This window comes from Pteropus alecto, unplaced genomic scaffold (genome assembly GCF_000325575.1).
Source record: "Pteropus alecto unplaced genomic scaffold, ASM32557v1 scaffold61, whole genome shotgun sequence".
Classification (NCBI taxonomy): Eukaryota; Metazoa; Chordata; class Mammalia; order Chiroptera; family Pteropodidae; genus Pteropus; species Pteropus alecto.
This window is the reverse complement of record NW_006434835.1, coordinates 11733492-11749561: the sequence shown is the minus strand read 5'-3', so window position 1 is coordinate 11749561 and position 16070 is coordinate 11733492. Positions and strand designations below refer to the sequence as shown.

The 16070-nt window shown below is 38.3% G+C and overlaps 1 protein-coding gene across 8 annotated transcripts in view; it reads left to right on the top strand.

Annotated features, from left to right (window-relative positions):
• The window catches only part of LDAH (lipid droplet associated hydrolase), an 86475-nt gene that overhangs the window by 24190 nt on the left and 46215 nt on the right, over nt 1-16070 (top strand). For all 8 annotated transcript variants that reach the window (XR_003045840.1, XR_001516748.2, XM_025045668.1 and 5 more), the window contains one exon: nt 3104-3273. Coding sequence is in view for 6 of the 8 variants with exons in the window: in XM_025045668.1 (XP_024901436.1) it covers nt 3104-3273 (170 nt within the window). In the remaining 2 variants the exon portion in view is untranslated. The remainder of the gene's footprint in view (nt 1-3103; nt 3274-16070) is intronic.

Sequence of the window (16070 nt, the reverse complement as noted above, 5' to 3'; positions counted from 1 at the left end):
CGAAGCATTCTTAATTAAAACTTTTTCTTTTATTTTGAAAAATGTTTAAAAATCCATAAAAGTACAAACAATTATATAACAGTCCAAGATTCTGTTATTCACTACTCTGTTGATAGTTAACACTTTGCCATAATTGTATATTTTTTTGTTAATAAAATAAATGAAATAAAACAATACAGAAAAAGTTTCATCTTTTTTGTATCCTGTCTCCAATTCTACTATCATGAATGCAGAGTAAATTACATGTTTCTTTGTATATTTCCTTCATATATAATGATGCACAACATAGGATACTGTTTTGTGTATTTTTGAAACTTTACCTAAAGAGTAAACTGTGTATTTGTCTTGCTCAAAGCATTCTTTAAAATATGAAGCACTATTTTTAGCCATTTAATCTCCTCATGCAAGTTGTTTATTTGAAGTTATTAAGATATAGCTTTGGAGGAATGAGAGGGGTAGGATGGGAAAGTTTACTAGTCAAGAAAATTCTGGTATAAGATTTAGAGAGTTACTATCTACCAACTCAGTCTTAGCACAAGGCTCATGCAGCGCTAATCTTTAGTCTTATTGGGTCTCTAGTCATAGGTGACTTGTAAATACTGCTTGTGTGTCAATATATAGCAAAACTTATGCATTTATATTTAATGTGTAGCTAGACATATGTATATGTGTGTATAGTTAAATATACATTGTTAATTTTAGACCATTATGATTGTATTCAAATATGTAAAGTTATATATTTATAGAAACATGCATGTAGTAATGACTATTTCCTAAGTATTTATCTCGAGTTACTTGGAGAAAAGCACAATACTTTTTATGAATCCAAAAGGACATTATCTTTCTATTGTAACGCAATAAAACCCTGTTCTTTTCTCAAGGCAATGCTTGAGATATTCTTACTTCAGTATTTTATAATTGTGTTTTTATCTATTTCTGTCTCCTCCTATTAGACTGTGAACTTCTTGAACACAAGGGGAATCTATTTTTTTATATCCGTATTTTTAATATTACCATGGGCCAATTAGTCAGTTTTCTGTCAGAGTAAACAATTTAGTTCAGGTGAAATGGAAGAAAATAGTTATCAGATTACCTGTGTCCTGAAGCTATAAGGAATATATAATATTTCAATCCAAAATTGACAAAATTTTAATAACTGGATCAATCAGATTGAACAACTAAATGAAAAGTAAATATGAAGTACCGATAGTCCTTAATTTCTCTATGAACTATTTAGGAGCAGATTATACATACCTTTTGGAATAAACTCCAGAACCAGCAAGTGAGCTGTAAAGGGAGTTCCATAGAGATGAGTCTGAGCAGCAGGTTCTAAGAGGGAATCATCAGTATCATATGGTCAGGACCCTAGGCTGATATGGTGAATATGGTGAATTGCATTAACATCTGTCAATTCAAGCAGTTCTCAGTTTAGAAACAGATAATTTTCCAAATGTACTTAGTTGATTGTAACTCTGAGTACATTTTCCCTATAGAAAGAATGGTATCAATCATTTTCATATTAAGATTCTTCTGATTTTGATCCATATGAATGTGATGTTTTACTGTATTTTATGAAAAGTTAATGATTCCTAGCAGTTTTTAAGACTATATTGAAATAATAATAGGCATGAAAATATATAGTTAAGTATATAGTCTTTTAACCTTTAGTTTTTACTAGTAAAATAATATCCAGATAGTACATTTTAATTTTCTGTTAATCTCATTACTTCAGCAAACACTAACAAAGTAGTGTGTTTATCTTGGAAATCTACTGAGCAGTTTTTTCAGAGGTAAAAGCCAGATTTATCTCTGAAATAGTCATTTGAATAACCATTTGAATGATAATGTTTATTAAAATTCATCTGAAATATAATACTTTAGGACCTTATTTCCAGTGTCAGTGAAATTTTAAAATGTTTATTATATTTAGCTCATTTTCTTTCTCTTTGCTCAAACCATATTGGGGACATGTATATGAGGGAAGACTTCTTGCTATATATTTGAGGCCGAAGCCAGGCTAAAGAATTTGCCCAAATCCTAGTAACTAAGGTGCTCAGCTGGGATTTAAACCCAGATTTATCTTATCTCCAGTGCCCGTGATCTTGGTACTACACCATGCTGTCCCAATGCAAGGAGGACTTTGACATTTTCACATGTTGTATGTTGTGAAAATAAAGAACTTGGGTTGCAAGTACTATAGGTGTTGGGTTTGGGTATCAGAGAACAATATGATCCCTTCTGGGCGGAGTGATCAGAGGAGGTACACTGAGAGTAGGGGAGTATAAACTAAAAGTTAAAAATAATGTTTAATAAATATTCAGTTTTGGAGTCATCAGGGGCCCTACTAAAGTCACGTTTCCAGATTCTCTCTCTTCCTAATTCTATTTTATGGTGAACTGCCTTGTTAAATGGAGAATGAATTCTAGGCTGACTGGGAAGAAGGACTAGAGCAGAGCATGTCTTAACCTGGGCGATCAGTAGTCACAAAAGTAAGGAAGTCATCCTCATTGACTCAATTGGAAAAAAAAAAAAAACTTTAATATAGGCATTGGGAGACAGAGATAAGCAATACATGAATTATACATTAGGCGTAAATTAGGAGTAGTGGGGTCAGCTGAACATGAAATGTTGTGGAACCTCAAAGGAAAGCTACCTTACTCCTCACCTGCTGAATCAGAAACCAGCTTCTCAGAAGAGACGACACTTGTTGAGAATTGGAAAGGTGGAAAAGAATTATCCAGGCTCAGAAGGGAAGCCAAGCACTAAAGGAAATAAAAACAGCAGGTACAGATAAAACCAAAGAGCAGTCCCTTTTCGTGAGCTTTGGACACCTTTTGAATAATCCACATTGTAGCTCGTTATAGTTGGCATCAGGACCTTGCAGGAGTCATGAAGCAAACAAATTCGATATTCCAGTCATTCAAGTTGTAGGAAGCAATTGACTACTTTGGTTGATAATCATTTAAATCACGCAACACTGTAGCTAATGCATCACAGCCTTAAATGCTACTATTGTTACTATTATATTTCCAAAATAGTTTTTTCAGTGAACTCATTTACTTTCACTGATTGAGTGAAAACATGTTCATATTTTTGCTTTTAGATCCAAATGCTCAAGAAATTAAGGACATCTACGGACTCCGTGGTCAAATAGAACACAAGATAACTTTCCTGAGAACTCATGTGCCAAAGGAAACGAAACTGGTGGTCATTGGCCATTCAGTAGGCTCCTATATTTCCCTTCAGATTTTGAAGCATGCCCCCGAGCTCCCAGTAAGTATGCCTCAGGAGGTGACTGGAGGTGCTTGGGTGTGCGTTTGCACAAGGCCCCCTTCGCTTTCCTTTGCTCTTTTGTCTCCTGTGTAATTGATAAACAGAACAGAGAGAGGATACTTGATAGCTGCCTTCATCCCTTTATCCGGAGTACTGTGGACCTGTGTGAGTGTACGTTCATGCAGTTTCCATGATGTTTCAAAAATAATGCTGAAGGAGGTAGGAATTTTCCAACTTTTAGTCTAGGGTTATTTGAAATTCTTAAGTTATATGTAACTTGTTATCTTTTGTAAAAATATTTAAGAGCAGTCTTGTCTAGCTAAGACATAGACAAGAATCTGGCTTTATTGGGAGAGTATTTTGCAAACGTTCATGCGTCTTTTCAAAAGGAAGGAAATTTATCATCATCATTGTTGATAGGCAAACAGCTGTCTATAGAACACTATTTAGTCATAAGTATGGATTCTTATCAGTTCTATAACTTGGCAGCCTTTTTGAGACATTCATTCATTCGTTCACTCACAAATACTTATTAGGTGCCACTATGTGCCAGAGACACTGGAGACACAAAGACCTGTTGAAAATGCCCAAAAAAGCCACCACGAGAAACTTCAAAACAAAACAAAACCTCATACTTTAACTAACGTACCATTGAAATAACCCATGGAATGGATGCGAGTCAGAACAGAAATTATGTCTTCACTTGGCAAACACATATTAAACACTTGCAATATACCAGGCCCTGTGCTGTATTTTGAGGACAGTCGTTGAGGTTCGAGAGTCTGAAGTCTAACGGGGTAGACGGACTAAGCCATAGGTGTGATAGCTGCTGTCTTACATAAGGACAGGGTGTATCGGAGCATGAAGGGGTGCTGCTGGACCTGGTAATCTGATGCAAGATAAGAGGCGATTCCTTCATGGACCCTTCTGTCGTAGGAGTTTGGCTCTTCTCACTCCATGTGATGATATCTCCAGCGAGTCTCCCTTTCCACCAACTTGGCACACTTTTTACTCCTAATTGCCCTTGGGAAAAGTACAGCTATGGCCTCCGTGTGTGTGGCTTTTAATACCAAATAGAGATTGCTAATTTTCTCTTATTGGGTATAAAAAAATATATTTTTCATTTTTAAGTGTGAATTCAGTAAATTCAAGATTGCACTCCATTCGCTGTAATACTGCTTCTACTCTTTTTTTCGCCCGGATAAGGCATCGTAATCAGAAAGTAGGCTTTATTTTTGTTTTTAGCATTTTGCATGGCTTCTAATCTCTTTCGTGCCTTCTGAATCTCCTCTAGTACTATGTTATGAGGTGACTATCTTTAGCATCCAGCCCTGCCACACAGTGGTTCTGTTGGCACAGTTGCTGTGAGCCGTGGCTCTAAAACCAGGCCACCTAGATTCGAATACTTGCTGTCATATTTTGTCAGTGTGACCTTGAATAAGTTATCGAGTCACCCTGTTCCTCTATTTCTTCATCTGTAAAATGGGGATAATAATATGTTCTTTAGTTTATACTCCCCTACTCTCAGGGTTTTTTAAGGAATTATATAAAGAATTAAGAATGGTGCCTAGAACGTAAAAGTTTGCTATAGGTATTAGTGACTATTATGATGGAAATGAAAGTAGAACCATTGCCTCAGTCATTAGGGTAACTATTGTGTTAATTTTCTACGGCCGTGAAACAAATTGCTTCAAAACTTAGCAGCATAAAATGATGCACATTTATTCTCACAGTTCCTTTGGGTCTGGGATGTGGTCACACCTTAGCTGGATCCTCTGCTTCAGGGTCTTTCATAAGACTGTAATCAAGGTTTCTTATCTGAAGATTTGAATTAAGAAGCATCTGGTTGCAAGCTCATTCACGTGGGTTTTGGCAGGACCCAGCTCCCTGAGGGTTGTTGGACTGAGGGGTCTTGGTTCATCACTGGAAGTCAGGTGGAGACCACCCTCAGTTCCTTGACCCATGAACCTTTCTAACTTGCCTCATGGGAGCCAGTGTGGGAGAGAAGCCAGAGAAAGAGTCTGCAGGCAAGGTGAAAGTCACCGAAGGTGGACTGTAACCTAATTACAGAAATGACGGTCCATTTCTTTTCCAGTATTTGGTTTGTTAGAAGGAAATGACTAGGCACAGCCCCCAATGAAGAGGAGCAGCTTACACTAGAGCGTGAATATTAGAAGGTGAGGATCGCTGGGGGCCATGTCAGAAGCTGCCTATCCCACCACTGTGACAGTTAGGATTTCTCCTATGTACAATCACACATGTAGAGAGAGAGAGATATAATTTATTTCCAGTGTAGGAAGTGAACACTGATATGAAACATAATTTGGGTTATTAGTTGTTCCAAGTGTTTAAAAAGCTTTAAAAACATTTAAACAAAGAGTATTTGCATATTTGAAATAATAGTGTTACTGTTTGTGATGGTTAATTTTACATAACCGACTTGGCTAAGGGATGCCGGGGATAGCTGGTAAAACATTAACTTCTGAATGTATATGTGAGGATGTTTCCGGAAGAGATGAGCGTTTGAATCAGCAGACCGAGAAGAGAACATCTGCCCTCCCCACTGTGGTCTGGCACCATCCCATCCGTTGAGGACCCAAATAGAATGAAAACTGAGTTAGGGTGAATTCTTTCTCTCTTCCTGAGCTGGGACGTCCACCTTCTCCTGCCTTGAAACACTGGAGCTCTGGGACTTACACCAGTGGCACCCCTGATTCTCAGGCCTTTAGCTTTGAGCTGAATTATACTACTGGTTGTCCTACTTCCCAGCTGGCAGACGACATATCATGGGACTTCTCAGCCTCCATAATTGCATGAGCCAACACTTCTAATAAATCTCCTTCCATATATGTTCATTTCTGAGTCCATCACAGTTTGGTAACTTAATCACAAATCTGTTCTTGGGATTTTTGTTTGCTCCACATCCATGCTGCCTGTGATGTATTGTTCCTTGTGCGTCTTTGAAAACAGTTGTTCAGCATGTTCGTTTTGAACCCATCTCTGTCTTTTTGGCTCGTGTTCACAGTGTCTGTTGGGAAAGAAGTACAATGCACTGCATGGTTTACAGCTCCTTCTAGCTTCTTTAGCTTCATGACTTTCTAATTATTGCTCTACTTTCAGGTGCCCTTGCAAGAATAGTGGTAAAAAGGGAAAAGAAAGATAAAACATGAGCTTAACGTAGTCTGTTTGTGGAGACATAACTCATATGGTGATTATAAAGTTTTCAGAGAGACACGTGAAACCGTGTTTACTTTAAAAGGGTGAATTTTAGAAAATAACGTGTGCAATAAATTGTCCATAAAGGTCGCCGGGGGAGGAGAGTGAACATCTGTATGATTTTTTTTTTATGATTCAAAAGCTTTATCTGGTTTCAATTAACTACATGGTTGAAGGCCCCCCGCCCCCGCCCCTCTTTAAACACCTGGCCCAGTTAATATTGGTGGGATGACCCCTGCCGAAGTGCTGAAATCCCGGTGTCTCTAGGCTGTTCTCGACGGCACAGTGCCTGCATGCCTGAAGTTAGCGTGACACGCTCCATTTAAGATGCAGTTGACAATCAAATAAGTTTGTGTAAGCCAGAGTGTTGCAATCCCTAATCATTTTGCCAAAAATAAGTTAGCTGTTATGTTTTATAACATATGAAGTGTGATAATAAGAAACTTGTGTTTCCATCTCTTCTGTTATTTTTACTGGAATATTTGACTCCCATAAGATTTTAAGGACATATGTGTAGTTTAGTAGCTGGTTTATTTGGTTTTATTTTGGTTCAGTTCTTTACAATATTGTTATAACTAATTATAGGAAACATCGGTCTTAAAATCATTTTAAGAGACTTATTGCATATTTTAGATGTGTTTGTTGTCTGACCTGTATTTTAACATACTAAAAAATATGGCTCTTTTAAAAAGCTGGTATTAAATTTTTTTCTTTAAGCAAACAGAATTATAGAAATTCTTCATATATTTTGACAGTAATGTCCAGAAAAAAGAATTTTGAAAGAAACCTGAAGAAATAGGTAATTGGACAACTTAAATAGTAGCTATCTTAATTTATACTAATAAATACAATTTTAGACTTATGGAACCTTAGAACTGAGATGAGCTATAGAGATAATCTAGTCCCATCTTTCATTTCATAGATGAGAACTAAGAGAAAAGTGCCTTGCCAGGATTCAGCCTTGGCTCTGTCTGAATCCAGGGGTGGGATACAGTTATATTAGCTGTGGGTATAAAGAGAGTCTAAGAAGATATTTGATGGCTCTTTCAACCTCTGGATAAAGCAGAGCCTACAGATGTTTCTGGAGTATACTCATGTGACTCATTATGTTTCAGCTCAAGGAATAAGAGACCACAGGAATATTGCTCTAGCAATGTGGGCCGGAGCGGGGGTAACATGGGAACAAAAGAGTAGTAGTCTTATCCCAACTATCTAGAATCTTCTTTCTCTTAACGTCAATCCTCTGTGTGTTAAAAATGTACCATCTGACTTTGCCAGTAAATTGTTCGCATGAAGTTCAAGGTCGGAAGTTGAAAACCCTTGATTCTTGACTAGGCTGTGCACTGACTCATGAGGTGAACTTCAGGTAATTTAACTTTTATTTTCCTCTAAGAATTGATATAATAGTTAATGATAACACTTCCTCTTCTTCCAGGGGTACGAGATCCTTCAAAACTTAGTTTTTTATATTATTCGGCTTTCCTTTGGGGACAATGCACAATAACATAGAGCTTCCTTTGTCTGTCCACTTGGCAACAATGCCCTCTCTAAATGAAATTTCCAGATTACTTAAACTCCTTTAAGCACCAGACTGTTGTATCCAGTTGGACAAAAATTTGTCTAAACTATATTACTTATCTGCCTTTTTCAACAATGTTTATTACTTATTGAGGAATTAGTGATTCAAGAATATCTTTTTGATAGTGTTATTATAGGACAGTGCAATACAATTAAAGAGATTGTGCCTGTGTCCTGAAATTTCTTAGATGATTGTGCTTTCTTAAAAAAAATCCTTGCCTGTTTTGATAGTTTTTCTGTCTCCTCCCTCAGTGTCAGGTGCCACTTCTTTTTCCTACTAATAATTCATTGCTACTAATTCGCTGTAAGTAGAGAAAACAGATAACTGTCAGAATTTTGTCTCAAGTAAGAATGAACAGGTCTTAAACGAAGACATAAGAGTAAAATTAACAAGATTGAGTGCATGGATTTGTTATTGTTCAGAGTCGTTTTCTCTTTTATTTCTTTGGGGATCCCCGGTGTGTTTTTAGATACTCAAAATTTGAGAGACTCGAAGTATACCACAGGTACAGCTGAGAACCTTGAAAAACTTTACTGAGAGGATTAGAATAGCATGTGAGACCATGCAGGTGTTGGTTGATTCAGGAGTTCACCTCATCTACATTAGGGAAAATTATAAATTCAAATATTTTGCAAACAATGAGATTATTGACTGTGTTGCACTCGCACTATTCTGATGAACCTTCACGTCTACAAACTTAGAAATGCTTGTGAGAAACATATAACATCACTAAGTTGTGTCCAACAGTCGAGGTAATCTGGAGAAAGGGAGAAAAAAGAGATAATTCTTGTGTCAAAATAGCTGTCGTTAGAGTGCTGTCCCCAGATTAAGTGATAAGAAACTGAAGACAAATGAAGTACCATAGGCTCTGAGAATTGCGAGGAGAGAGGTGGCTTCTAAATGGGAAGATCAAAAAAAGCTTCATGGAAAGGCTGGCATTTGAACAGGAACAGGAGGAGGAGGAGTCAGTATTGGAAGAGAATTTGATGTTTTGGTGGTAGGAGGCTGCTGTGCTTTGTGAGCGATGGAAGCGACATGAAGAGAGGAGAAATGGTTTTCATCACTGGGCACGTGGAGAGAGCAGCGCACAGTCCGATCTGAGTGCACGGTGTCATGACGGGAGTGGGGGGATATGAGCGCTGGGCTGACAGAATGCAGGGACAGGAAAGTTTGGACTAGGGGCTTTGGACTCTGTTTTCGACAACAAAGAGCTACGAAAAGGTCTCTGATGATAACAGGCCTCATCAGGTAATTAATCTCTCAGTGAAAAGAGTGAAATGGGAAGAGAGTATAGAATAAAAAGTAGACAGCCAAGTGATAGGCACGCTTGCTAGTCCAGATGAGAAAAAATGAAGACAGTATATGAGATTTGCCAAGGGAAATTGTTAAGAGAGAAAAGAAACAGGCCATAGGCGTTTATTGGGGAATGACTTTGGTGGAAAGGAGGATGAAGAATAGGAAAAGGTATAATAATTTTTCAGACTGTGAGCTGCAGTCCACTAGTAGACTCTGCAATCACTTCAGTGGGTTGCAACCAGTGGCTCAGTCTACCATTAACAGAGAGTCAGTGGCTTTTAACAACAAAGATTTGTTCATTGTTCATGATACAAGTCCCATGGCATTCTGTCCATGCACTCTTCTTCCAGAATCCAAATCGATGGACTAACTTCTATCTGGAATAGTCCAGTCTCGTGGGAGAGGATAAAAAAGAAATAGTGAACCACACACTGCATTCTAAAACCTCTGCCCGGAAGTAACATTGTCACTCTTTACACTGCATTGGGCAGAGTACGTCACATGATGGGCAGAGTACTTCACATGACCAAGTCTGCCATCAATAAGGCTGTAACATACAAGCCTCAGAGAAGGGAAGCATACGTTGATGAACAATAAAACCGTATTTGAAAAAATATATAATAGAGTAAAATAGAGCAGAAAATATTTGTGTATAGTATAGTAATAAAGGTATATATAGTGAAATATTTATTTCACTTTTATGAGTGTGCATTGATGTCCTAGATGACAATGCAGCATTTATATCCTTCTGTGGATCAAGGTAAAAAAAAAAAATCGAAAGACATTAACCTATAATAGAATATATTACAGAAGCTAAGAGAAGAGGAAGGAAATATCAAGAAAGGTATAGATATGTGGTAGATTAAAGATGGCCACAGATTCTTTACCGTTCCTCTCTCTAGAGGTGAAGTCCCCTTCTGTTCCCCTTTGAACCTGGGATGGGCATGTGACTAGGTTTCACCAATGGGATACAGTGGAAGTGATGTCCTGATAGTTCCCAGCCAAGGCCTTAGGGGTCCTGGGAGCTTCTCCTCCCTCTGGGAAGCCAGCTGCCATGTAATAAGCCCAACTACCTGAGGCTACCATGCTGTGAGAAAGCTGTCCACATAGGAGGATCACAAAGCACCAGATGTGCATGAGAGCTTCTTGGACCTTCCAGCCCATCCCATCTACTACTGAATGCAGCCAAGGGAATGACCCAGCTAATGCCGTATGCAGCAGAAGTCCAGCTGAGCCTCATGTGAATTCTGGATCCCACAGAATCAGATGTAATCCCTGCAGTTTTAAAAATGTTTCTGTTCAGTTCAGCAGAGAACTGAAACAAGGTATCAGAGTTAAGTATAACAACAGTGGAAGAGAAAGGGAGTTTAAGGCTGCAGGTATTAGTAATGGGAAGGTCACCGATGGCATTGAAGAGAACAGTTTTAGTGAAATAATGGGAGGAGGTGGCAGGGCGTTAGGTGATAAATGGATAATGACCCAGGACTTGGCCAGTGAAGGGGTGAAGACAAGATGATAACTTAAGAAACTAGTCAAGAGAACATTTTTGTCCTCAGTGGGAGAGAATGTAACATATGCCGAGGGGAATAGCCCGTGCGGAGAGAGATGCTGAAAGTGAAAGAGGAATAGGAACATTTGTCTACTTCCTTCTGTTTCATCTAAGCCCGCACATTTGAAAACTAGGAAAATGGGATTTTTCTTAATCCTCAACTGCACCCTTCCTTGCAGAAGCGTTTTAGTGCCTTATACTTGGTCGTTCATTTAAATCTAGGAACCTAAAACAACTTTGAAATTAATGTTTTGTCATTACTAACAGTTATACCCAACATTCGTTTGAAATTTACAAAACGTGTTCACGTGTAACAAGGTCATTTAACACATAAGTTTCCCCATTTTCCAGACAAGGAAACTGAAGTTCTGAGTATTTATGTGTCTAACCCACGTCAGTTAGCTAGGAAGCGGCAGGACTAGCACTCTGTATTCTGTTTTCTAACTTTCCTATTATCTCCTGCCCAGGTGAACTAGTTAGAAAGGTTATGATTATAGATGGCTGCAGCAAGTTACCTTGACAATCACCAAAAGCTATTTGACCTAAACGTAAGATTTCTACTGTTGTTTCTTTAATACTTGAGTTCTTCAAATACACAAGGCGGGGGTGGGGGGGGCAGTTAGTGGGAAGCAGGTGAATGCTTTCGGGGGAGCTCAGAGGGAATTAGGAAAAATGAGAAGATGCACGTGTTCTGGAGCAGAGAAGATGCACGTGTTCTGATGCAGGGAGCTGGTACTGAGGCCTGGGCCAGGGGCAGAAGCTGAACTCAGAAGACAGCGATCAGAGTCCTAGAATTGAGCTGGGGCAGAGGGGACCTTAGAGTGAAGGGAGCTGGAGGATTCTGCCAACACGGTGCATGGTAGTTCCACAGTTATGTCCACGTGACCCATTGGTGAACCCTGGTGTGTGAAAACCACCGGGGTCAGGCAGTCAGCAGCTAACTACATACTCTGGTTTGTGAAAGACTTTCCATTTCAGAAAACACTAAATCCCCTACTCTGAGGAAAGTTCATATCGAGTATAATAAAATACTATTTTTTTCAATCATTTATGCATTTATTTAAATATATATTTGTCTGTTTATCTACATGCACACACATTGTCTTTCCTGAACTACCCAGGAGACTACCTTGCTGAAAACTAGACACATGGAAAGTTTCAACTTTTCAACTTCAGCCATTTTTAGTTATCTGCCTGTTTTTAAAAATCCTAAAATTGCTTTCAAAGTGGAAAAATTGTGTGGGCTTTTTTCATCTTTTCATAACTCAAAAACGATTTAATATATTTTTCTCAAACTTCACAAAAAAAAAAATCATCTTTGGGCTGAAACCAAGCATGGAAAATTTCACCACAAAGGGCTAATTTTTTGGAAAGCTGCAAGAAAGTGAAAACAGGGGTTTATAATAGAACATTCTTCATGCATGTTAATACTTAGTACTTTATCTAATGCATTTCATCTGAGAATTTCTGAACCCTCTTCAGATTTAAATATTGAACCATTTTAATATTCGTGTATCCCTGAGACTGTCAGATATGGAAAATTCTCCTCATCCTCTCAAAGGTCCAGTATATTGGGAGTTAGTGAGATATGTTTAAAGGGACAGGTATGGCAAATGAAGTGAAGTGGCTGCTGGCCAGAGAAAACCTTCCACTTACTGCTTAAACACATTTTATCATCACCTCTTCATGGCCCGGGAGTAGTTGTGGGTAGAAAATAGTAGATGACACTAGGCACTCACTCGTTCAGATACCTAAGCCAGTAGTTCTCAAAGCAGCATCAGCACCACTTGAGATCTTATTAGAAATTATTGGGTCCCACCCGGACCTACTGAATCCAAAACTTTAGGGCTGGGACCACCGATCAGTGTTTTAACAAGTGCTGCCAGTGATGCTGGTGCATGCTCCATTTTGAGAACCACCAACCTACCTAAACTTTCCAAAAGCTTGGAACACTGAATGTATTGAGATGCTATGGACAATTAAATCTGTCCTTGGTCCTTCTGTAACATGTCAGCTCTGTCTTTTCATATCATCCCTTGGAAGGAGGAGAAATATTAAGTTCTCTAAAGGAAAGATCTTTTGTGTATGTGATAATGTATTCTAGCTCTTTCCACCTATGACCATTTCCACAAGAACAGCGACCCCCTTGAGTAAAGGTGCTGATATTCAGCTTGTTCAGGGAAACAGCACTACCTAGATGTATTTTCTCATTTTCTTGAATTATAGCAGTCAAACCTGGGATGGCACCATATATTTCATTTTTATTTCTTTGAAGTCTTTAGTTCCAAGATTTAAGCGGCAGGGTGCTGAGATCTGTCAGCGGAAGCTGATTTAAGCCCTGCTCTTTTGTGTGCAGCTTCTCGAGCTTATGTTTTGCAGTGGCCTTCTGCATTCCAGCAAGCTCTAGTGTCTATATTATTGTCTCTTTAGGCACTCAAGTAGTTGTATATGTGGCATTGTAAGAAATTTTGAGAATATTCTCCTGATGATGGAAATTACCAGTCTGTCATATGTGGTGCTTTAGCTAATCACTGGTGCCCCAGCTTGTTGTAAGGATGGGACACAGGCAGAGCCTGGGAAAGATTTTTAAAGCAATTTAAAGATGTACCTAGTTGCAACCCATCTCACGGAAGTATGAATGTTGCTATCTAAGCTAATATAGATGGAAAGGAAAAAGAAACCTCTTTTTTAATTGATCATTTAAAATTTGTATTATGAAAAAGTTCAAATGGAAAAATTAAGGTAATTGTGTAATGAATCTTCAACTATGTATTATTCACATTTATATAGCTACAAATTTTTTGTTATCTTTACCTCATTTTTTTCTTAAATACTTTAGGTAAATTACAGCTCTCGGGATATTTCACCCTTAAATACTTTATTGTAAATTTTTTAAAAAGGACCTTATATAACTGTCATGTCATTATCACACCTAACAAAATTAATGGCAATTCTTTGATAGCATCTAAGACAGTCTATATCAGATTTTCTTTGTCCCCCAAATTTTTTACAGTTGGTTTGTAAGATCTTTCTTTAAAGGTTTTTCTTTCCAGTTATAAAAGTTAATATAGCTGCAAATTTCAGGAACACAGGAAAAAAAGTAAAACTAAATGTACCACAAATTGCTTTTATCACTCAACAAGTAGCTTCTTAAAATAGAATGTGAAAATGTTTAAAGAAGGGTATTTGCTGTAGAGAAACCTGATTTAAGAGTTCATGATTTTATAGAGGTCATTTTAAAACTAATTAACTTGTCTCTTGACAAGTTGGTTGAGGAGAGAGAAAATTGGGGGTAATTTGTTACACAGCAACAGATAACAAATACAAGGGGAAATAAAAGAGTAATGTCATCTTCTTGGTTTCTCTGCAGAAAACCCACCCCTAAGACCAGCAGTGGCACTAAGTCGATAGCAGTTCTTTAGTAGCAGTGGCTGTCCTAATCTCTGACCCTACCTCACCTGCTCTTCCTAGACTGCTCAGTTTGCTAGCCTTTTGACTTTCCTTGTGACTTTTCATTAACCCTGCCTTTCCCCCCACTCCCAAAATAATTTGGGTTGTTGATTGGTATACCTTTCAATGACGTGCATCATGATCATTACTTGAATATAATGACAAAACCAGAGGTTGGGATTAGCGTCGTCATCTGTCCTACTGCTAGAGCGAGGCATACCTTATTCAAAAAAGTGCAGCCATGTTCAAATCTCATCAGACCGTGAGGTTCATAATGGCTAGGACTTTAAGAGGCTCTGGGTATGAGCGAGTGACCCATGCTAAGGCAGAGGTGTTGCCTTTTTGAATACCTTTGCGGTTGAGCATACACAGGTCTGAAAAACATAGCTTGTACCTTGCTACATTTAGACCTTGTTATGCTAATGAACCGGGTGTTCACAGAAGAGTAAATTCATAGTCTCAGTGGATGAAACACAGCAGTAATAGAAGAGATAACATGGAACAGACTAGAAACAGATGCATAAAATTCTGTGAAATTGTTGTTTTGTGTATGGCTATTGTTTATTCCAGCCAGAAGATTCTTTCTCAATCTATCAGTTTGTAGAGATGAGAACTATGAATGTGAACTTTAAGGAAGGAAAAACTCTCTAATTTGGTTACCCAGTGTGTACGAAGCTGTTTTACCCTCCCTTCTTACACATATGGAAAATCTGTGAACGATATGCAACGTAGGCCACAAAAAAATTCCCCGAAGTGGAAAAAGTCTAGCAGGCACTAAATGAAAGATGCTTCACAAGAATAAAATGTCATTGCTTTGAGATCTTGCATTCCAAGCCAGTTTAGACTATTTGTATTTGGTTGGGAAGAAGCCAGGTTATCAGGTATCAGGGAGGTATATTGATGAATGGATAAAGACTGAAGCCAGCATCATTTCTGGCAACTGGTCCCTAGGAAACCAGACAGTAAATCATTTCCCAGTATCAGCCATACAGATGCCAGAGAGAGCACGTATGAATGAAGTCTGTCGACAGGCCAGAAGCTCCATTTCGACAAAACATTTTACTTATCTCCTCACCAGTATAGTTATGGGAGGTTCTATATTAAGCCAAATTGAGTGTTAGAGATTCAGCCTTTTCTTCTTTCATAAGCTACCACCCTCAGGAAAATGCTAGGAGCTTCTCGTGTCCTACTGAAGAGGAAAAAGGCTTCAGTAATATATGAACGTTGACTGACGCTGACTCAGAAGAGATTTCTTGAAAACGTAGGGACAGATTCTGGTTATCTGAGTGCCCGGGAAATTCTCCTTAAGGTCCTCTGAGAGAGATGGCCTTACCTTGTCTCCTTCAGTCATAGTCCACTTTCACCTGCCCTGTACATACCTGGTGCTGCCTCCTAACTATTACTCTCTCTCATTGTCCACTTCCTTTCTGCTTTTTCCTGCCATCCCCTAACAGATGCCTTCTGTCCATTTTTTTTAAATCATCCCGAATGAGAACTCCTACGTGAAGTCTTTTCTGATTCTTTCCAGTCATTGTTACCATCCTTCCTTTGTCATCCTTTTCCTCATAATTCTTATACATTCCACCTTGTATTATAGGCATTGCATATTTATTTGATTCTCCCTATGAAATTTTTGAGTGTTTCTTTTTTTAAATTGAGGTATAATTTATACACAATAACTCTTTTGTCTCTCCCTTCTTCAGTCTA